General features: G+C 44.0%; 1 protein-coding gene across 4 annotated transcripts in view; it reads right to left on the bottom strand.

The window, feature by feature from the left end:
- Positions 1–24,272, bottom strand: part of adgrl3.1 (adhesion G protein-coupled receptor L3.1) — a 297,007-nt gene that overhangs the window by 137,889 nt on the left and 134,846 nt on the right. For all 4 annotated transcript variants that reach the window (XM_007905934.2, XM_007905930.2, XM_007905931.2 and 1 more), the window contains exon 4: positions 13,249–14,049. In XM_007905934.2, the coding sequence (XP_007904125.1) occupies positions 13,249–14,049 (801 nt within the window). The remainder of the gene's footprint in view (positions 1–13,248; positions 14,050–24,272) is intronic.

Below are 24,272 nucleotides of genomic sequence, written 5' to 3'. Positions count from 1 at the left end.
GAGGAGTAGAAATCTAACGTGTATGGCAAAAGGGCAGGGAGTTGGGATTAGGGAAGAATGCAGTATGTTGGCCAAGGAATGGTCTATGGCAGAACAGATTTGATGGCCTTTCCCATCCCTATCTTCCTAGATTCCTGTAGCCAAGCAAGCAGACCTTTTGTGTCTCAATTCTGCCCTTCCCCCCAACCACCCTTCTTAACACTGGCAATGGACAGCAGATTGCGAACAGCATTCTCCACTCATTATGTCACAGATAGTCTTACACACAAGCTATCCGGCCTCAGGCTGAAGCACATTATGCCGTGGGAAGAAACGATTGAGAGACACCAGTAAGTGAACAGGCATCGTCTTTTATAAAATATTGGATCCCAGGACCATTTCGTAAGCTGGGCTTCCCCTTGAAGAGACCATTGGTTAATTGTCTGATTAAATACACAACCCTCAAAACCCCAGCGGATGAAAAGCCCTAGGATCGCCATTGTTTGTTTACAAGCATTTGGCATAACTCTAGAGGGTAGGCTGGAAGATTGTAACAAAGCAATGGTTTCTAAGGAGATGGGACAATATTCATCAATTGCTGAGTTAATTCACAAAATGTTTCAAGAATAATGATCTTATTAAACACTTCCTGATTTGCAGTGAATCCCTACATAGACTGCACTGTATAACTAGGTTTTGAATGTCCCAATTCTCTGATACTCAAAGAAATCAAAATTCTCAAATATGCAAGTGCTACACGTTTAATGGGGTTTGCCAATTGGCTAACCTCTTGAAATGCTACGACTCTTGCCAACCAAACCCTCAAGTGAATAAATCCAGTATCTTTTCAATTCAATTCCGTTTAATGACTGGCACCACATACGACAGTGTGTTAGCCAGGTAAAGGGAGCCTCGATACACAGGGTCCACTATAAATAAATGAAAAATTTCTGAATATCAAGGGGAAATTTTCTGCAGCTGAATGTTGGTGAGACGGAAGCCATACTCGTTGGCACCCGTCAACGTCTTCTTTCCTGCAGGTCTGAACTCTTCAACCTCCCAGGGCTCTCCCTCAGACTCTCCAAACCTCTGCGCAACTCAGGCATCCGGTTTGATCCCCAGCTTTTCTTTCTACCCCACATCCGTTCCTGACCAGGGCCGTTTTTTTCCACCTCCGTCACATTGCATACTTCCTGCGACACCTCCCAACCAATGCAGTCAAAACTCTCGCCCATGCCTTCGTCACTTTCCAGCTGCACTACTACAATGCCCTCCTCGCATCTCCTGACATATCCGATCTGCTTACCCCCCACTTCACCACCCACTGCCTCCGCTCGGCTGGCTCTGGTCTACAGTTTGTCCCTTGTCCCTTCTACTCCACCATCGGTGGTCGTGCCTTCAGCAACTACGGCCCCAAACTCTTGAACTCTCTCCCTCAATCCCTTCGCCTTGTCTACTCTCTCCCCACTAGCAAATGCTGCCTACAATAACAACAACCAAATTACCTTTGTAAAGTGCCTTTCACGTCAGGAGGACATCTCAAGGCGCTGAACAGAAAGAGTTACGGCCCCGAGCTGCGGATTGAGGTGGGGGAGGGTAGAGTGCAGGTGGGGAAGCAGGGAACCTTCCTTTTTGAATGTGCTTACGGTTACTTCTCCACTCCCTCTCCCCATGGTTCGGGGTTAGACTCCGCCACTGTCAAGCTACGAGATGCTACTCCGCATGAAGGGTGCTATATAAATGCAGGTTGTTGTGTTCTCTACCGTGGTTGCATATTTCTTCTGAATTCAGTATTTGCCATTCTGTTCTTTGCATTTCTAACAAAAATGCAGTATTGTGAACCAAGGCCACTGCTGTGCATACAGAGGTGTGAGCGATAATGTGGTAACTGAATTAAGGTTGTGTGAATCCTCATTCATTTCCAGAGAGGGGATGACTTTAGGGTTGCAAAACACAAAACAGCTTATTATAAGTATCCACTATTCATATGTTGCATGGCCTTATTTATTTACAGTGAATGGAGTTGGCAGCTATCTTTTGTGTAACATTCATAAAACATTCATTCCTGGTAATGCAAAGATATTTGGCAGCTCGGTTAATCCTACTGTGAGACCAGCACTAAATTATATGGGCAGCACCTTTCCCCGAGAAGCAATTTAACAGCAATTTAAAGAATATTAAAGGCTTGGGAAAAGTATAAGTAGTTAAAACATTAAGACAGATCCCAGCTAAAATGAATGCCACAGGGATGAAAATTATACAAAAACAATTGAGCTGAAGAGAGAGAGAGAGAGAGAGAGAGAAGAGGAAAAACAGAAAGCAAGCAAGAAAGAAAGGCTGACAGGCAAACTCATTTCCTGCTGCAAGCAAACTCCTAAAGAATTTAAGAGTAAGGACTAACCACAGCTATTAAGGAAAGCTTGGTACTATATCATAGAAGATATCTGATGAGGCTGCACAATCACTGAAAACATTGACAACTAGGGAGAGATGAGCCCTATAACAGGGTTTGACAGGAATGGAAGACTAAATTAAATAATTTATTTCTCTATGGATATGGTGGATCCAGAATTAATGGTAATGGCTCTATTCTTTTCATCCACCAATTTGCTTCATGCCATGCTTGCACAATTTGATTTGAGGAAGCTTGGCTCTGCATCTAAACCTGTTGCACTTGAACTCTGGCTCGGAATTCATTCTTACTCTTTAAGACAAGTATTTGCACCTTGGGACATTCTCCCGATGTGAAGAATGCTATACAAGTGTAATGTTGTTGTAGTCTTAACATTTAAGATTGCTCAGAATTGTCGAAATTCCTTAAGTTCGGTCTTAATTTGGAAACCAAATTAAAAAGAAGCTCTTAAAAAAGAATGGTCTCCAAATCAAGACTGAATTGAAGAATTTTCCACTAGTTCTGTGCAATTATAAATTCTAAAGCATAGATTGAGACGAGGCAGAAATTTGAAACTCAGAAAGTGTTTGTTGTTGAAATAGTCTGAATTGAAAAATGTTCAATTTCTTGCCCCCAAATCCTTCACCTTCAGCAATAAAAAGAAACAAAATTAACTAGCTCAACAGTCAGACAAATGACACTTTGAGTTGAATCTATTAAAAGATCACAATTCTGGAACTGAACACAACATTTTTATAAAACTACCGGTGACTGTGAACATCTGAAAATGTAGAAAGATAAGACACATCTGTAATTCATCTAAATGCAAGCAATACACAGAGGGTACTGTATGAGTGGTAATGTGTTCCAAGATTGCAACTGAGGGGAATACATTACAAACCATTTTTCCAGTTGAGGGTTGAGATGATGTCAAATTGCAAAAGCAAAGCTCCAGCAATTTGGTCATCTGAATCCAGAGATTGAATTACAACTTGTGATGCTCTGGCACTCATTGTGCCAGGCCTTCTATCATCTATATAAGGTCTATTATGTAGAATATAGATTTATCTTAAACTATTGTTGGGACGGATGGCTGTGTTTTTTTAAACACTTGAACCAGAATAATGCAGGAACTTGTTTAATGTAGAGTTTTTTGGGACAGTGACTTATGAATGAATGATCATTTGCTGTACAATGCAAAGAAAGAACTTCCCCATTTACTGCAACACAGTAAAGTTCGGCCTCTGGTGTGCAAACAATATAGCTGCATTGTTGAGGTTTCCATGGAGCACATGAAAGTGAGAAATGTCAGTGATTGAGAATAGTGCCTCCATTGAGAGCGCTAAGTACCCCCGGGTCAGTGATGGCAGAGGTCACTTATCCCAAGAATGAGCTTCAGCTCACACCCTGGAGCAGCAAAGCTGCACCTTCTTGACAATTCAGTTCTTCACATTCTCAGGCGGGTTGCAATTCAAACTGCTAAATGAAGTGTCAAATTCAGTTCAGTTTTGCACAATGCATTCATGTTCACTGGAGACACAGAGCAGACACTGCCCGAACTCAGAATCTACTTCCAGGCGTGCAGAGTCCTAAAAGGTTGAGACCTCCACCTCTTTCTCTCTTCTCTTCCCCTCCCTCCATCCTTGCCACTACCCCATTAGATACAGGATTCAAACTGGAGGTGAGAGGACGGCTCTCAAAATGCAGTTACCACTTTGAGAAAATCTGAATGTTATTGGGGTCAATTTATATTAATGGATCAAATGGACCTGGAGATAATAATAATAATAATAATCCTTGCATTTGATATAGCGCTTTTCACGTCGGGAGGACGTCCCAAAGTGCTTCACAGAACACACTGTAAAGTGAATTGACTGTATATTTGTGGGCGAATGCGGCAGCCAATTGCGCACAGCAATGTCCCACAAACAGCCGTAGATTGAAAATGACCAATTTATTATTGTTTTGGGTTTTGGAGGGATTATTATTAGGCGTGTGGAGTAAGGAAACTTGCCCAAGGTTTCGCTCTGCCTGGAATTGAACTCAGGTCTCTCACTTGCAAAGCGAGTGCTCTAACCACTGAGCTACAGGACTACACATGTCATGAATCCCTCACTCTCTTCTTCTCCCCACCCCCACGCTGCCACTCTCAATACAAAGTCTGAGAATCAAGGACACAATACTTCCGGCTCATGGATCCTGGCCTTCAACTGCCAGTGAGCAGGACATTTGGTAAACAAAAATTAAAAAGACCTCAAGAAGAAGGGAGGGGGTATGAAAGGAATCCTACCCCCACCCCGTCTTCCCTCCCCTTCCATACACACACATCCATCTGGAGCTGTAACTCAGTAGTTAGAGCTCTCGCCTCGCAAGCAAGAGGACCTGGATTTGATTCTCGACTCCACACACCTCTGTTTACCTAGCAGTAAGTAGGAACCCAGTTGTCAGTCGATTGGCGGATTGCTTTTCCAGGGGTAATAATTCCCTCAAAAATAGTAATAATAATAAATTGGTCACTCAGTCCATGACTCTTTGTGGGACACTGCTGTGCGCAATTGTCTGCCATGTTTTGCCCACAAAATATACAGTTAATTCACTTTATATTCAGTGAAGCAGTTTGAGACATCTCAAAGACGTGATAAGGTGATATATCAAATGCAAAGATTATTATTATTTCCACTGAATGCACTAATTATAGAATGGAGCAATGGTAAGGTGTGCCTCACTCACGCTCCACCTACTGGTACTAACTAAGCAGGAATGGAACAAGGAAGAGTGGAGCAACTGTAAATCCACACCCTGGATCTGTGAAATATCTAAATCATTACACTTAAAACCAGGAATCAGCTGCACAAGGTTTGGAAGAAGGCCTTTTGCACATTCATCTCAATCCTTCCAGAACACCCATCTGCTCATCCTCCCCTCACAGCTTCAAGCTGCTTTTTAAATGACTCCATTGTCCTAGCCTCGACCACCCTTCACCATAACCTGCTCCAGTGCAGTGGCCAACGTCTTTGGTTAAACATTTCAGGGGCCAGTCCCTGATCCCCCACAACTCTGCTGTTGACCCTGCCAAGCATGGATCATTAAGAACACTCCTTCAAGTTATGTGGAAATAAAAATTCAATCAGATCCTTTTCCTGAAAATTCCTCAGTCAAAGTGCTCAAAGCTCTATAACATTTGAAAGAACATTCAGGATGTCATTACTCAATCAGATCATATCAAAATGAAGCATTACCAACATCTAAATGGGTAAAACAAAATAATTAGGGATTATAAATAAGTTAACTCTATTAGTTTTGCTTTTTATTCATCCTTTGGGAAGTGCAAAGTGGATCTCAGCGAAGCAGCTTTACTCTCAATGTAAATAGACTTTTGCCTCGTAAAAGGCTCCACTCATGGGAAGGATTGAGAGTTTTCTTGATTGTCTTACTTAAGCTTGAACATTTCTTGGGGGACATTTTAAGATCCTCTAATCTTTAACATTCCAATTATGAAGAATAGTAGTCACCACACTTTACAGTATATCCTGTGAAGTGCTCTGAGATGTCCTACCAGCATATAACAAAATGTAAAGATTCTTATTATTCGAAAGGCGAGGACTGCCAAACTCCCAGTTGGTGCCAGCATGTAAGAGATGTACCAAACAGGAAGACTGCTGGTTTATTGCATGGGCAAACCCCAGTCTCCAAAATGTTTGAAGAGCACATATTAACACCAAAAACTCGTCAGTGAACGGCTTCATGTGCCACTGTTCTAAATTCTGGGCTGGTTTTAAACTTTTAAAATCAATCAATCACTAATACTTATGTCCAAGATGACTCCGGTTCATATTTTAAATCATATATTGTACTGTCAAGCCTTTGATCATCTCTCCCCTTGGTGTTGTTGTCTGCTGAAATGCAGACACATTGTCAGGACACATTCTTGTTTATAGCAAAATGTAAACTGCACAGTTTCGCCCCTCCACGCCCACCGCCAAGCTTTTTAATAAACAAGCTTGGAGAGAGAAGCTGAAATACTCCAAATGTTGTGGTGACTGACAAGATAGGGAACACTGAGCAAATATCTCATCCCTTGCAAAAAGCTGCAAGATCATGATTGGAAGCTTTATTCGACTCCTTATCCAAGATTTATAGATATCATCATTTCCCCCAGTAAATGACTCACTGTTTATGAATGGAGAATCACATTAACATGATTGGTGCAGCAATGACAGCAGGCTTTATGTCACTGTCGGTGCCTACCCTAAATAGTCAAATATTACTAAAATAAATCCCAATTGACATCACAGTTTGTCTTCGGAAAGTACAGGGCAACCAAAAATGATAATCCTTGCATTTAATGTAGCGCTTTTCATGTCTTCTCGACGTCTCAAAGCACTTCACAGAATATAACAACAACAACAATGACTTAGATTTATATAGCGCCCTCTACGCCAGATGGCATCTCAGAGCGCTTTATGCCATAAAGTGAATTGACTATATACTTTGTGAGCGAAACGTGACAGCCAATTGCGCACAGCAGTGTCCCACAAACAGCAGTGGTTTGAAGTGACCAATTTTGTTATTATTGGTTTTTTTCCTTGTAAAGTGAATTAACCGTATATTTGTGGGCGAAACGCAAAATATTCATGATACCATTAAAAAAGTCATGATACCATTAAAATTTTTAATACGCCTTAAAGAAATGACCTATTAGTTTTTTTTATATAATAGGATAGTTATCACGACTTTTTGGTCACCCTGTACAAAGTGAATGCAAGACAGATGCACTTCTCAATTCAAACAGACTTTTGCCTCGTAAAAGGCTCCACTATAGGGAAACGCAGGCTGTTAGCAACCCTAGCCACTGGCACCATTAGTCAATCTAAAAGCTACCCCTACTTCACTACTCCCCAAAATCAAACTTCATGTCCCAGAACAAACAAATTGAACACACACCACACCCAACCATGCGAATAAGCCGAGTGCACAAATGGACTTTTCCTCAACCACTCGTCAGTCAAAATCTCCAATGGGGATATAATTTGCATTAATCACAAAGGAATTTGTAAATAGTGTATCCTGCAGCATGTCTCCATTTGAAATTTCGCTTGGATGCTGGTCTGAGTTTCAATTTCTACATTGTCTTAGCACCTGCTAGAGATCAGGGTGGCTTTGCCGATCAGCTAGTAACAAATCATTTGTGTACACTGCAAATTAGACCCCACTGACTACACAACATACATATAAACTTGGTGAAAACAAACAAAATAGAACTGTCCACAGTATTTGCATTTCCAAAATTGCTCAGTAAACAACAAAAATTCCCTGAAATCCCTCTCAATTATTGAGCTGTTGTATTGTGCGGATTGCTGCACTGACTGACTGACTCAAATGTGATGGACAGCTTTGCCCTGCATGTCACACTGATTGATCACCAGGGCATGATTTGAACCTTCGGGCAACTAAGAACATAAGAATTAGGAGCAGGAGTAGGCCATTCGGCCCCTCGAGCCTGCCCCGCCATTCAATAAGATCATGGCTGATCATGGCTAACTATCAGCTGTGAGCTCAACATGTCACGGTTTTTTGTTAAGTGAATTTTCAAATGAATGTACTCTCTTACACACATACACCCACACACATAAGTAGACGGGGTGGGGGGGAAAGCTAACTATGGGGAATACTGAAATCCCGATTTGATTAATGGGAACATGCTCATCTTTTTTGCTGACAGAATCCAAGTTAGTTTGAGAAATCAACCCAATTCCTAACTAGGGAGCACAAACTGAACACACTCCAGCAGGAATTGGCACCAGATTTAATCAGGCCACAAAATTTGCCTTGGGAAGTCTGGAGAGCAAAAGCGGAAGTCAAACAAGTGGTTTATTTAAGGGTTGGGGTTAATGTACGTTGTTGGGCCAGCAAGCAGAACGGCTCCGCTTTTGGCTGCATTCATGAGTGAACTGGTTCTGTCGCTCGGCAACCAGTGTAAAAATCAAACTATTCTATTCACCAGTACTGACTGATAAGCATTCCTGCAGGAAGTCACCTGAGCTTTAAGTACAAAAAAAGCATTCAAGTAAAACAATAAAATGTAGCAACCCTCCCTCTGTCTTGGTTAACATCAAAACAGCCCACTCGACCATTTTAGCTCATGTGACAACAGGAATTTCTACATTTGCAGCATGTTGGAAACCATGTACAATGATATTATTCCTCTCTCTTCCACTTGGCATCTGGGAACAAGCACAAGCTGCAGAACTTCATTCAATCCTGTTCACAGACGTGTGATGTGTAACACACTACACAGAATGATTTGATAGCATATTTGGAGCACTTTACTTTCCAGAAAGATCTCATCAGAACACAATGACAGAGTAATAGGATGAAGTGTGCCCTAAGATTGGCACCCCTGGCACTCACACGTATCCTGAGAAATGGGATGTGACAAAACCTTCGAAAACTTTGAGAGGAAAGAATGATGGGAGAATGGTTACATGCTCCCACATTCAGGTTATCTCCAAAAGACTGTCCTAAAGGAAACATTCTCTTCCAGTTATGTTCTATGTCAGTAGTTTGTACCAACACAGGAGAGGCTTGACAGCTCCTAAAAAGCAGTTCAGTTTAATTCACACTGGTATAAAGAACTGCGATCTTGTTAATCTGATCGCCATGCCCAAAATAATTGTTTTTTCCCAATTCTATTAAATTTAGTGAAATATTGATAAGTCACCAGGACCAGATGGGTTTCACCCAAGGTTGCTGTGGGAGATACAGGTTCAAATAGCGGAGGCTTAGGCCATTATATTTCAATCGTCATTGGACACAGGAGTGGTACCAAGAGACTGGAGAGTAGCTAATGTTACCCCACTCTTCAAAAAGGGGCAGAAAGACAAACTGGAAATTACAGGCCAGTCAGCCTAACTTCGGTAATAGGAAAGCTACTGGAGACCGTAATCCGGGACAAAATAAATCTCTACTTAGAGGAACACGAGGTAATTAGAGACAGCCAACATGGATTTGTTAAAGGCAAATCTTGCCTAACAAATCTAATAGAATTTTTTGAAGAGGTGACTGCGAGGGTTGATGAGGGAAATGCGGTGGACATTAGTTACATGGATTTTAAAAAGGCTTTTGACACAGTACCTCATAAGAGGTTAATGAAAAAACTGGAGGCCCACGGTATTAAGGGGACAATAGACGTTTGGATTAGGAACTGGCTGAGTGACAGAATGCAGAGGGTGGTGGTTAATGGGTGTTTCTTGCAATGGAAGGAGGTGTGCAGCGGTGTCCCCCAGGGATCGGTATTGGGACCACTGCTCTTTCTAATATATATTAATGATCTGGACTTGGGCATAGAGAGCACTATTTCCAAGTTTGCAGATGATACCAAGTTAGGTAGGGTAGTAAATAGTGAAGAAGATTGTGACGGACTGCAGGCAGACATACACAGAATGGTGGAATGGGCTGACATGTGGCAGATGGATTTCAATGTAGACAAGTGCGAGATGATACACTTAGGTAGGAAAAATGATAGGAGGCAATATAGGCTTGGTAGCTCAATCTTAAGAGAGATCTGGGCGTTCAAGTAAGCGATTCATTGAAGGTGGCAGAGCAGGTAAATAGGGCAGTAAAAAGGGCATTTGGTGCCACTTCATTAGTAGGGGCATAGAGTATAAGAGTAGGGAGGTTATGCTTAATCTGTATAAAACACTGGTTAGGCCTCAGCTGGAGTACTGCGTCCAGTTCTGGGCACCTTACCTCAGGAAGGACATTAAGGCATTGGAAAGGGTGCAGAGGAGATTCACGAGAATGATACCAGGAATGGGGAAGCTTAGCTATGAGGACAGGCTGGAAAAGTTAGGACTTTTCCCATTAGAGCAGAGAAGGTTACGCGGGGACCTGATAGAGGTCTTCAAGATCATGAAAGGTTTCGACAGGCTAGATAGGGAAAAGCTGTTTCCGCTGGTAGGTGTGTCTGTGACTCATGGTCACAGTCTTAAGATATCTACCAAAAGAAGCAGAGGGGAGATTAGAAGAAATGTTTTCACTCAGCGAGTTGTTAGAATTTGGAATGATCTGCCCGAAAGGGCAGTGCAGTCCGATTCAATAACAGCTTTTAAGAAAGAACTGGATAGGTATCTGGAGAAGACAGGTTTGCAGGGTTATGGGGAGAAAGCTGGTGAGTGGGGTTAATAAAAGTCAGTTGCTCTGTCAAAGAGCCGGCACAGACTCGATGGGCCGAATGACCTCCTTCTGTGCCGTAACATTCTATGATTCTATGAAATAAGAGACAAAACGCTGCAGATTGATTAATATCATTCCCACAGTTCATTTTGTCTTTCTTGTCAACTCCCAACTGTGGCACAGTTGCTAACGGCCAATGTAAGGGGCTGCCAATCTGGATCTCCCAGCTACCAAGGTTTGAATGATCCATCAAGAACACTTCTGGTGAAACACCGACTGGTCCATAAACCAAGTTACCAACTGTTACAGAGCTCTCCTGAATCAACCAAACAAATAATCGCAAACAGGGTCAATTCAAATCTATTTACTGTCTAATTTAATAGATCTTTTACGTTTCATAGCGCAGGGCATTTGAAATATGAACTGATTAATTGGCTTAAAGATTACTGGTAATATAATTCTCTGCTCCTTTTGGGTTCCAACTTTTTTGTCGTATTCACAGACTCTTGATTAGGATTCTATGTGACCTGAATGTAAACCCTATGATGGATACTGTTGGATTTCTAATCTTAATGTCAAGCTGCACATTTTCATTTGGTTCCTTCAATCAAACTCATGGAGGGGACAGGTTTGGCAACAACAGCAATAGTGAGCGTATAGAATAACTAACTAAAAAGAAACCTCAGAAAGTTACTCTCCTCCCCTCCACCCCCCATGTTCCATTGACAAAAATAAATGACCACTGCGTGACTGAGGCGTGCAGACTGGGAAGGTCCCATATTCAATCTCTGGGCTGTGACGAGCCAGTTGTTCTTAAATGCATGGAAGTGAAGAATGGTACAATTGGCCTGACCACCAATAACAATCCTTGCATTTGATAGCTATACACATCACGTCTTCAAAACATCTCAAAGCGCTTCACAGAATATACTGTAAAGTGAATTGACTGTGTATTTTGTGGGCGAAATGCGGCAGCCAATTGGGCCCAGCAGTCTCTGACAAACAGTCGTGGATTGAGTGACCAAATCATTATGTTTTTTTAATTACCGCCAGAAAAGTTTTGTCCTGCCCAGGAATCAAACCTAGGTCCTCTCGCTTGTGAGGCGAATGCTTTAACCACTGAGCTAAATTAAAACAACTGACCATCAACAGTGACCACGTCTGGGCTAGCGAGTGAAAATCAGTCAGGGTTCCCACTCATGACGATAGACATTGCTGAAAATGCACATATGGAGGTGTTGGCTGAAGGAGCCTTAAAATGCAAGATTAACTACTTGCACAAAACACCAGAGGGCAGCTAGCATCCTGGAGGGTGAAATACTCAATGGAGTGGAGGAGCAGAGGCACCTGGGGGTACTAATACAACAACAACAACTTGCATTTATATAGAACCCTTCACGTGAGGTAGAGTCCCGGAGTGCGTGAATACATTTAACATTGCGAGTGAGACGACAGATACAAAAAGATATCGAGAAAGCAAATGGGTTTATGGGATTCATAAACTGGGTATTGATATTTTAGCATTGTAACTGTACTGGAATTGTACAGGATTTTGGTTTGGCTGTATTTGGTTAGAATATTTAGAATACTGTATTTCGTTTTGGGCTCCTTATTACAGGAAAGACAAGAGATGGAGAGGATGCTGCACCAAAGATTCACAAGGATGACATCGGGTATGAGATCAAACGGACACAGAATATATATGAAGAAGATGCTGCAGACATAATTTAAGAGAGAATATGGTGGAAATTCTGAAGACTCATTACAGGGTAACTGGGGAAAATGTTTGCAAGGAAGCATAGTCTCAGGATTGTTTGTAGAAAATATAGAGGAGTTTAGCAGAAATATCGTCACTCAGAGAGTTATAAGCAAGGCTGTAAGAAAGTCATCTATGGAGAAAGGAGAGTGAATCACTGTTTCAGGTCCATGATCCTTCATCAGGAGGGTTCTGACAAACGGTCGTGGACCCAAAACATTGACTCACTTTCCTTTCTCCATAGATGCTGCCTGACCTGCTGAGTGTTCCCAGGGACTTCTGTTTTTGTTTCAGATTTCCAGAATCTGCAGTATTTTGCGTTTTGCAAGAAAGTCATGATTTTTTGCTCTAACAGTTGCAGCCACAGTTTATTAAAGTTGGAGTTTTGGTGCGATCATTTCAAGTTCAAGTACTGTCAGTGAGTAAGTATGCACTCACATTTGACTATACACCTGTCGATAAACCCGTCCCGATTTCTAAATGGACCATGCTATCATCCTGCGCTCTGGGATGCTTCCCCGCGTGAAGGGCGCTACATAAATGTAAGTTGCTGGTGTTGTTGTTGCGCTCTCACTGAGTGAATAGCCCAATGAGAGCACAAGATGGATTGACGGACACGCGTATGGTGCAATGGGAGTGCGTCTCACTGTAACCATTAAAAGTTGGCGGCAGCTACAAAAAGTTGCAATCTGTCTGAAAAGTTGCGGTTTCCTCAACAGAATCGAAGCCTTAGTTACAAGAGTTTGGAAATCATTACCCAAAGTAGCTTTTGTGGTTTCCTTTTGTACTGGACATTTCTGTTTGCAAATGTCCAAGGAAGCATAATCTCAACGTGAGTGAGAAGCGTTACGGCACATTTGCAATTTTTTGTGTAAAGCTTCAACACGCACAATGAATCTCCACCAAAGTGGACTCAGTCTAGTGGGATTTAATCAACAGTATGTACCTGTTTTGGCGTTCAGCAAACCAAACAAAAGCGAATACTTCAGGACATGGAAATTATTCCAGACGTAGAGTTTGTGGTCTCGGGGGTTGTAATCCACTGCTGCAATGTACTGGTAGGAATTGGGAAAGGAGATGTCCACAAGCCCATCCTTGCTTAGATCAGTGTTGTAGACGTAGTCTATCTTGTTCCCAGTGGCCTCGTTGTCATCATCTTCATACACTGATTTCACCACATACAAAATACCGCAGATCATGAAAGCATTTGAAGCTGACCTCTTGTCGTAAGCTGTATTCCAAGTGCCCTCGATTCTCAAAGTGTAGGGATTTAACTGACTAATCACGATTTTGCCATTGTTCTGCTCCGTCGCATAAATGACCCACAAACCATTTTCATCCACCGCGAGGTCGATGTCAGACTTCCCGCCCCAGCGGTATGGGGATGTGTCGTGGTAATTGGCGTTGGCTATGATAGCCTCGCCACTCTTAATCCTAGTCCTAAGATCAAACTTGACGATATTTCTTGTGCGCTCCTTGTTGAAGAACAAAGCACCGTCATACACTACGAACCCGGTTCCATCCACCCGGTGTGGAAGTTTGTAGGTGATGGTCGGACGTCCGGCAATAAAATCCTCCATTGAGGAATATTCAGTTAGCGTATCTGTTCTATACGGTGTCCAAGGCATGTAGTAGACCTTGTCTGAAGCTTGGAGTGGGTCTTTGCACCAGGCTCCTGACTGGTGATCAGACTCAAACAAGTGGTCCATCTGATAAACTGCCTTAAGTGTCCCAGGACATAAGAATACTGTAGAAACAGAAGAGAAGACAAATACATTAGTAACCCCAGAAAGAGTATTATACTCACTGGCTATTTCTTTCACTTGAAGGTAACCTCCATAAAAAGACTACATTCAAAACTTTCCTTAGCTCCAATTATCAGTTGCAAACAAAATCAATTGTTACAAATTTTGAAACTCCTAAAATACAAGTACTTCATTCTCCTTCCTTCAGTAACGCTCCACACAACAATTAATTTATATGAACTTCACGTTGCACTTTTGTGAAATGTGTCGTTATCAGTTTTGAAATAAAATCTAAAAAACGACAATAGTTTAAGAGGGTGAGAAACAACAAAAAAAGAGAGGCATGATAATGGGAGGTGACTTTGGGGAGGAAGTAAAGCAGGGATACACTTCAGTCTTAAATAAACCGATCGCTTTTAATAAAGCAGAAAATGTGTAAGTCATGAAATAAAATGTGTCCTGCTGTTAACAAGCAACAGAATGGATCGTGGCTCACCTACACTTTGTTAAACATCTATACAATGAGGACGAGAACAACGGGTTTTCCCTCAAAGGGTTAATAAGGTAAATGCACAACAGGGTGTGGAAATTTGTAACAGTATTTTTGTTTACCTTTCTGCTCCACTTCTATTTTAGGCATTGGAAGAGAGAAGAAAAAAACGAAGGAGAAAAGAGAATAGATTAATGGTCTTCACCGGCATCTCATTACTTTAAAAAAAACATTGGGGAAGCTATTCATCATTACTAGTTAGACTGAATCATTCTGCAAGAAAAGAATCAGGTGAGAAACAGCAAACAATATTCAAACATGAGGCTGACATGACAGTGTCGAATCACCAGATGCAATGAAATCCACTTTTTTTAAAAAAATGGAACAACATCTGTCATGTCAACACAATCCTGATACACAGTCTGAGACATCCTGGCGCTATGTTACCTTAGCTGACATTACCAATCTTGTGCTGTGAAGTCCAAGTGACAACTGGCTCAGAACAGTTGCAAATCTGCTGAGACCATTTCAGCTCAGGTCCATGAACAGCTCTCCTCCAAGCAAACATCTGAAAGCCAGTGCTGACAGTGCTCTCCAGAAAGTTTCAGATCCTGAAATCACTTTAGAATGGACTGTGGATCTTAGCATGTCGACTGCCAATTAAACCGCAAATACTTTGAAGTGAACTAATACTGAAGTGGACGTCACAATGATGATTTCACCCCAGGGAAGGTTCTGACTGCAAAAAGCATTTAATTTTAGTTCCAAAATCCATTTTCTACCATCCTTTTGGGGCATTTAGCAAGGCTTTCAAATGAGCAGTTTTGTGATCTTTTACCACAGGGGGGTGGGAGGTGAGGGGAAAGGGGTTGATGGGATGGAAGACCAGTTTGTTAAAAAATACCGTACAAAGCAGTTCAGTTGAAAAGGGAATTTAACACATTAAAGCATCTCTTCAGGCCAAACCTGAAACTTTCATTCAAATGCAGATTGAAAAATCTCAGGTGTTTTAGGCATTCCGAGATGCCATTTGGCATGAAGGGTCCTATATGAATGCAAGTTGTTGTTGTTGCATGATTATAATCCTTTATTTCCACAGAGAAAGGGGTTAACCTTTGTCTCAGAGTTCCAAACTGAGTCCACAATGCTATGAAGGAGTGCACTCATAAGCTACCTTATAAGTACAGCATCTTGTACTGAGTGCTTTCAAATCATTGCCACCGAATGAATTGCCTCACCATGTTTATGGATCTTGTATATCTTTTGCAGAAACACATGCAGACTGATTTTATTTTTCACCAATGAGCCATAAACATGTTTAATACCCTTGCAGTTTGTTGCAGGCAGAGCCTTTAGGCAGACTAGCTTGTTGCCTCCTAAACATTCTCAGGCTTTCAAATGAACAAATGGAAGTGACTGAACAATCACCATCAGGACCTTGGTTTGTATCCAGTACAGACAGAGGAGATAAAAGTCTCCTGTGCATGTTAACTGTAAGGAAGCCACCTGAGCAGATCTAAGGAGCTCAGCCCAGTTTCTGGTGGGGGTAGTTCACTGCACTCCCTGAAATGTGAGGCAATAATAATAATAATAGTCCTTGCATTTGATATAGCACCTTATCACATCTTCGAGATGTCTGAAAGCGCTTCCCAGAATTGACTGTATATTTATTTTGTGGGTGAAACGCGGCAGCCAATTTATTGCGTACAGCAGTGTCCCACCAACAGTCGTGGATTGAGTGATATTATTATTATTTTTTGGGGAAGGAATTCCCCAGGAAAGTGATCCACCAACCAATCGACTAACAACCGGGTTCCTACTTACTACTAGGTAAACAGAGGTGTAAACAGAGGAGTAAGGAAACTTGACCAACATTTTGCCCTCCTGGGAATCAAACTCAGGTCTCTCGTTTGCGAGGTGAGTGCTCTAACCACCAAGCTACAGGACTCCCAGGTACTAGACCTGGGAATGCTGAGACTAGTACCACAGATGGGAAATTGTGCAATTTCCCCATCAGTACTACCATTCAATTGCAGAGCACACATTTGGTCCTACCAACCCCCACCACACTTAAAACATCGAAAAATGAGGTGGGAAGTTCAATTTCGTAGATGAATTGAGGCTGAAAGAAAACAACCATTCTTCAAAACACCAGCTTGCTTTTCTGCCACTTTTATCAATTTGTGTTACTTGCCCAGTGAAACAATGTGTGCGTGCTACCTTATCATTCTAGTAGTTTGGGTTTGGTTGATGATGTCATTGCAAAGCAGTAGCTGAATTACAAAAAAAAAATTACATTTGTATAACGCCTTTCATGTCGGGAGGACATCCCAAGGTGCTGGGATATCAATGATTTGGACCCGAGCAGGGTGTTGGAATCAGAAAGGGAGGGGCCAGGGAGCGTAGGGGTACACACACACAAATATCTTTAAAGGTTTAAGAGAACAACAATGTAAAAATCAATAATCATTTTCACGTTTGGCTGAAAGTACCAATTTTATCAAACAGAAGTCTATTCAGCATACATGTCACTATTAAATTCCTTAAATTAGACAGTCTTCTGGAGCTATCAAACAGCAATCTTCACCGAGGTTCCACTTAAGCACATACACAAGATGAATGCAGAAATGGTGCAATGTGTAAATTACTGACTGGGGTGAAAATGCAGTATGTGTAACAGGATGCAACTAACATTAACTCCTCGCTGTTACTAGCAGTGCATCAAACTGACCTACAGGAACTGTACTGGACTCCAACACAATCGGACGCACAATGCCTCAGAGAGGAGTCTGACCCATTTCCTTCTATTGGCAGTAGTCGCAACTTGCACCTTTCTATTATGAATGCTGTGTTCTAAACCCCATTCGGGATATATATGACACAAAGGATTTTACAACAATAACAACAAAATTACATTTATAGAGCACCTTTCACGTCGGGAGGACGTCCCAAAGCCCTGAACAGTCAGGTGTCAGGGCTCGAGCGTGGAGGAGGGGTGATGTAGGGGTGAGGGAAGGCAGAGAGGTGTGGGAGGGAGACCAAGGGCACGATCGAAGAGAAGGGTCTTGAAATCGGCCTTGAAGGAGACAAGGGAGGAAGCAAGGCAAAGGGACTGTGTGATGGAGTTTCAGAGTGTGAGGCAGAGAGGCTGAAAGCCCAGCCAGAGTTTGTCGGGCGGGTCGGGCAGAAGACATGAAGCAGACCGGAGCCTGCTGAACGGAGGGAGTAGGAGTGATGGGGTCACGGAGCCTGGTGCGTGAGAATACACGAGCTGCAGAGTTTTGGATGATCTGCAGCTTGTGAAGGGAAGAGTTGGGAAGGTTCATGAGGAGAGAGCCTTGATGTGACAACTAATAATAATAATAATCCTTGCATTTGATATAGCGCTTTTCACGTCTTCTCGACGTCTCAAAGCACTTCACAGAATAGACTGTATTCTAAATATGTGGGTTTCCGCAGCCTAAAGGGTGAGGCAGTGGCACAGTCTGACAATGTTGCGGAGGTGGTGGTAGGCAGTGCAGATCACACATGGTCAGGATGTCATTTGCGGATTTGCGGGAGAAAGGACAGCTCAGGGTCAAACAAGACACCCAGGTTCCTGACTGGTTTAGTGAGGTTGAGTGTGCAGCCATGGAGGCTGATGCTTCCAGCGCCTGAGGTACGGAGGTGTTGGAGTGAGCCAATCAGAAGAGTCTCAGTCTTGCTGACGTTGAGTTGCAGAAAGTTGTCCCTCATTCAAGACTTGATGTCGGACAGGCAGTCGGTCAGGAAGCCAGTTGTCCTGGAGTTCAGGGTGGAGGCAGAGAGATAAAGTTGGGTGTCATCCGCATACATGTGGAAATTTACCCCATGTCTGCGGATGACGTCACCAAGGGGGAGCATGTAGAAGGTGAAGAGGAGGGGACCGAGGACAGAGCCCTGAGGAATACCGCACAAGATGGTGCGGGGGCTGGAGGAGAAGCTGTTTGCTGCGATGAAATGGAGGCGGTGTGAAAGATAGGACCTGAACCAGTCAAGGACAGGACCTTGAAGGTTGAGGTGGGAGGAGAAGCGGTGGAGGAGGATTGAGTGGTCCACGGTGTCAAAGGCAGCGGAGAAGTCGAGGAGGACGAGGAGACAGAAGAAGCCCTGGTTGCATATGGTCAGCATGTCATTTGTGACCTTGACTGGAACAGTTTCCGTGCTGTCGGCAGCACAGAAACCCGATTGGAGGGGTTCATGGAGGGAGTGGGAGGAGAGGAAAGAGCGAAGCTGGGAGGCAACAGGTCTCTCAAGGACCTTGGGTAAGAAAGGGAGGTTTGAGATGGGCTGGTAGCTAGATAGCTGTGATGGGTCAATGAAGGTTTCTTCAAGGTAGGGGTGATGATGGCTGTTTTTAGGGGGGAAGGAACAGTGCCAGATGACAGGGAGGGGTTGGTAAGGTCGGCAAGTGGGGCAAGGAGGTGGAGCTGGGATTTAAGGAGAGGGGTGGGGCTGGGGTCCAGGGAGCAGGTAGTGGGCCTCATGGAGGATATGGTGGTGAAGGTAGAGGAGGGGTTGACAGGTTCAAAGGTGTGGAAGGAGGGATGGGTAGAGTGTGAGGTGGGGGTAGGGAGGGGGTGGAAGTTGGGGGGCAGGGCAGTGGCAGCTGAGCGGATTTCCTCAATTTTGGACTCGAGGAAGTCCAGCATTTTCTCGCAGTGAGAGTCAAAGGAAAGAATCTGCGAGGCGTGACTGGGAGGGCGGAGGAGCCGGTTAGTGGTGGAGAACAGGAGCCTGGGGTTGCCCTTTGCCTCCAGAATTAACCTGGAAAATAAGGACAATTTGGCCGAGGCGAGAGCGGACAGGTAGGTTTTGATGAGGTCCAGCCAGACCGAGGACAGCCTGGCCCTTGAGCAAGCGGAGGTGGCTGATGAGGATCGGGAATAGGAGGCAGTTCGAGAGGTGAGGGGGGCAATGGCATCGAGTGTGGTGGAGAGGGTGCTGTGGAGGAGAGTAAACGCAGCGAGTGGGTTGGTGCAAGAGGTGGGCCAGAGAGGGGAGGAGTTCGGAGGACTCCAGGGCAGTGGAGAAGGACTGCGGGGAAATCTTCTTCCATGGGCGGTAGAAGATGGTGGTAGGTTTGGAGGCAGTGGGGAGAGGGATATGGGAGTTGAGGGAGATGAAATGGTGGTCAGAGATGACCTTGTCAATGATGGTGACATCTGAGACGCTGAGGCCCCGGGTGATCACCAGGTCGAGCGGGTGACTGTGGGGTGTGGGTAGCAGAGTCGATGTGGAGGGAGAGGTTGAGAGAGGAGAGGAGAGGAGAGAGGAGAAGCCTGAGGAGATGGAGCAGGAGGGGGTGAAGTGGAGGTTGAAGTCACCGAGGATGATGAAGCGGTCGGAGCAGAGGCAGAGGGAGGCAAAGAGGGTGGAGATGTCAGAGATGAAGGTGGGAGAGGATTTGGGGGGGGGGGTAAATTAGGAGGATTTTTAGAGAGGTGGGAGGGATAGCAGAGGGTAAGGTGTTCGAAAGAGGGGAACGAGCTGGTGGAGTAGGGGGATAGGGCAAGTGACGCCCTGGATATGAGGGCCACACCACCGCCATGATGGTTGGGGCGTGGGGCAAGGTGGTAAGTGTAGCCGGGTGGTGTGGCCTCAGTGAGGGGGAAGATGTCACCTGGGGTGATCCAGGTTTCCGTGAGGGCCATGATGTCAATGTTCTCATCAAGGATTAGTTCATTGATGGCCAGGGTCTTGTTGGAGACGGATCGGACATTTTGAAGGCCAATGCAGAGTGGACAGTTGGCAGGGGAGAGGGTAGTGGAATGGTTGGCAGGGAGGGTGGGGATGCGGATGAGGGAGGAGAGGTTAGCCCCCAGGGTCTGGGTCCGGGGTGGCTTGCGGTGGTAAGGGGGAATGGAGCAGTCGGTGTGGCTGCTGCTGGACAGCCACTGCCGAGTGCCATGATGAGGCTGGCAGAGAATTCCCCGGCTGGAGCAGAGGGAGGCAGTGGGAGGGTCAAGCAGAGATAGGAGGCGAGGAGGGCGGAGAGAGAGCAGGACAGAGCGGGAGAGTTGCAGGGAGGGGGATATTTTGAGGGCGGGCCAGCTTGGGTCGGGGGCAGCAGCCAAGATGCACACGCTGAAACGAGAGGCGGCGGTTAGTGGGACATTGCCAGCCTGCAGGAGACTGGGGGGGCGAGAGTTGGCGCAGAGTGGGGAGGGCACTCATTGTGCTTAGCAACGAGCAGCCTGCAGGGGAAGGACAGGGGAGACGGACAGAAGATGGGAGAGAGACAGACAGAGGATGGGAGAGAGGGAGGGAGACAGACAGAGGATGGAAGGGAGGGAGACACTGGTCTAAGCTATACTGTACTGTGCCTGCTACCAGGGATTTTAGGCATTGAATTCAGCTTGAAACTCAAGGGAGGTCTTTGCTGCACCTGACAATGTTCCCAGTCGCAATAAGTAATTATAATACACAATACTATACAAAATTAATTTAGATAGCACCTTTCACTTCGGGAGGACAACTCAAGGCTCTGGGCAGTCAAGGATTTGGATCCAACCAGGGGGTTGGAATCAGGTGGGGTGGAGGCCAGGGAGGGTAAGGAGTACACACACACACACACACACACACACACATGCACACACACACACACACACAAATATCTTTAAAGCTTTAAGAGAACAATAATGCAAAAATCAATAATAATTTTCATATTTGGCTGAAAGTACCAATTTTATCAAACACAGGTCTATTCAGCATACATGTCATTATTAAATTCCTGAAATTAGACTGTGTTCTTGAGCTATCAAACAGTAATCTTCACCTAGGTTCCACTTAAGCTGTAAGTGTGGAGTCCTGTAGCTCAGTGGTTAGAGCACTCGCCTCGCAAGCGAGAGGTCCTGGGTTTGATTCCTGGCAGGGTGAAACTTGGGGCAAGTTTCCTTACTCCACACGTCTCTGTTTACCTAGCAGTAAGGCAGGAACACAGTTGTTAGTCAATTGGTTGATCGCCTTTCCGGGGTTAATAATTCCTTTAAAAAAATGATAATTTGGTCATTCAATCCACAAATTTTTGTAGGACACTGCTGTGTGCAATTGGCTGCAGTTTTCTGCTCATAAAATACAGTCAATTCACTTTACAGTATATTCTGTGAAGCACTTTGAGACATTTCTAAGCCATGATAAGGCGCTATATCAAATGCAAGGATTATTATTATTATACACTGGATGAATGCAGAAATGGTGCAATGTGAGTACATCTTTCTAAGACTGACCAAGACATTATAAAGAATGTGTAGCAGTATTGGGTTTTAGTCTGTAACCAGTGCTCAAAAGCAATGAATGCCTTTCCATCACTCAGAAAAGACAATAGTCTGTTTAGAAGGAAAGGAAAAAAAACTCGGAATGCACAATGACTATCAAATAATATTAATCTTTACATTTCTGTTTGTATAGTGCCTTTCACAACAAGAGGACGTCTCAAACCACTTCACAGGATATATTGTGAAACGGAGTGACTATGTATTTGTTGGCGAACGCAGCAGTCAATTTCTCCAGCACTTCAGTTTCAACAGGGGAGCTCACAGCAGCACAGACACAGTGAGCCAAAAAAGCTTCTCCCTCTGCTGTAAACCTTCTATAAATCAAATTCAGGGACAGACAGGAAGCTCCAGCTCTCTGACCAGACAGAGTTTCCTCTTCAAAATAACAATGTTAGTTCAATTGTCGATTAAGACACAACTGTTATAGTTTTGAGCCATGGGTATTAATATTCCATCTGGACATTATAAATAGGGTGGAAATCAACTTTTTTAAAAAATAAAGATTTTCTTTCCTCCAAAAGATAATTTACGAACTTGGAGGGTACAAAACAGAGAAAATTGACAATAATGTATCCATAATTTGTCTATATGAACTACAAGCAACAATGTTTTGGACACCTGAGTCACTCTCACGACAGGCGGCGCTTCAGGCTCCTGCTTGTGATGTGCCAGTCACCCTGATGTTCAAGGCTATACCAGGCTTACTCAGTACCAGCTGTTTAATCCAGGTCCTCAGATGTGGGGGCTTTGGTAAATAGCCGTGTCCACCGTGAGCTGACTTCTAGATGATCAGATTGTTGCCGAAGTCACTTCTTGATTGTCACCCAGGTGCGAGTGACCTAAAGCTGACTTTCAGGGCTGGAAGTCAGCTAGGTTGGGTTCCCCTGTGCCAGCGGCTTTTCATCTATCTGTTTGCATTCATTTGTGGAGTCCTGTAGCTCAGTGGTTAGAGTACTTGTCTCGCAAGCGAGTGACCTGGGTTCAATTCTCGGTGGCGCAAAACCTTAGGCAAGTTTCCTTACTCCACATGCCTCTGTTTACCTAGCAGTCAGTAGAAACCCAGTTGTTAGTCGATTGGCAGATCACTTTTCCGGGGATAATAATTCCTTCGAAAAAAANTGTTGTCACTCAATCCACGACTGTTTGAGGGACACTGCTGTGCGCAATTGGTTGCCGTGTTTCACTGACAGTCATTATATCTGGTACAGCACCCTTCACGTTAGGAGGATGTCCCAAAGCACTTCACAGGATATGTTGCAAAGTGAAGTGACTTGGTATACGTATGGCGATTCCATCTATGATTCACTGACAAATATACAGGAACTACACGATACTGTAAAATTCTGTGAAGCGCTTCTAGCAATCTTAACTCTAACAGTGGCTGCCCTTGGCTGAGCTAGCAGATTTCAGCCAGGGTGACAGTAGGAACAGTGTAATTGGACTACATGTCCAGGGCTTGGAGTGGTGGAAATGGTAATAATAATACTCAGCTGGTGCTTGTGAACATGAGCAGCATCCAGGGATCTCTGTTGCAAAGTGCACATGTGTGAACGTCAGGTAACAACTGGATCGGGCTCTGCTGAAATGCTTCAACATCCAAATAGCCTGTCAACACTCACTGCTCAGACTCACATGTGAAGAACGCTTTCTCTCTCCTTACTGCCCCCTCACCCCCACTCCCTCCAGGCGAGGTCCCAGGCATCTGTCAACACTGGTGGTGTTTTGGACAGGAGGTTAAGGAAATAAAAAGGGGCCGTTAGCTTTTAATTTCTTCTTTCCTGCCTGCTCTTTATAGTGAAGTCAAAGCATGAATCACTATTTTTCCCATTTTGTACGATGTAATTTATTTTTCTTTGCCAATTTTTATCCCCCTCCTTTCCTCAAAGTCTTTAACTTCCTGTTAATAGGGAACCGAAAGGTAAAACATTAAAAAAAGAAATATGTGTGGGGAAAAGACAGGGCAAGTGGGTTAAAGTGTCCGGGACACCACCCTGCATGAAGGGGTAATGCAAGTTGTTGTAAGTGGAGAGCAATGACAGAGAGCTGGCAAAGGCACAATAGGTTGAATGGCCTTATGCTCTAAAACATTCTATAACAGTGCTCACTCGAGCTGAGAGCCCAGGAGCGTAAGGAGGGAACGGAGTGAGGAGGAACGGAGTGAGGAGGAATGGAGTGAGAATTCTGTGAGCAGGAGAAGTTTCTGGATCAGCATGTTTCCAGCCCAATAAAGAAGGAAGCAGTGCTGGATTTAGTTCTGGGAAATGGAGCAGGTTTCAGCAGGAGAGCATCTGGATAACAGTGATTACAATATCATTAGGTTTAGAATAGTTATGGAGAAGAACAACAATCAATCAAAGGTAAAGACTCTCAACTGGAAACGGGCTAATTTCAGTAAGCTAAAAAGGGACCTGGCCAAGATAGATTGGAAAGAGAGAGTGAC

The sequence above is a fragment of the Callorhinchus milii genome, unplaced genomic scaffold (genome assembly GCF_018977255.1).
Source record: "Callorhinchus milii isolate IMCB2004 unplaced genomic scaffold, IMCB_Cmil_1.0 Scaffold1, whole genome shotgun sequence".
NCBI lineage: Eukaryota > Metazoa > Chordata > Chondrichthyes > Chimaeriformes > Callorhinchidae > Callorhinchus > Callorhinchus milii.
This window is presented reverse-complemented; position numbering and strand designations above follow the sequence as displayed.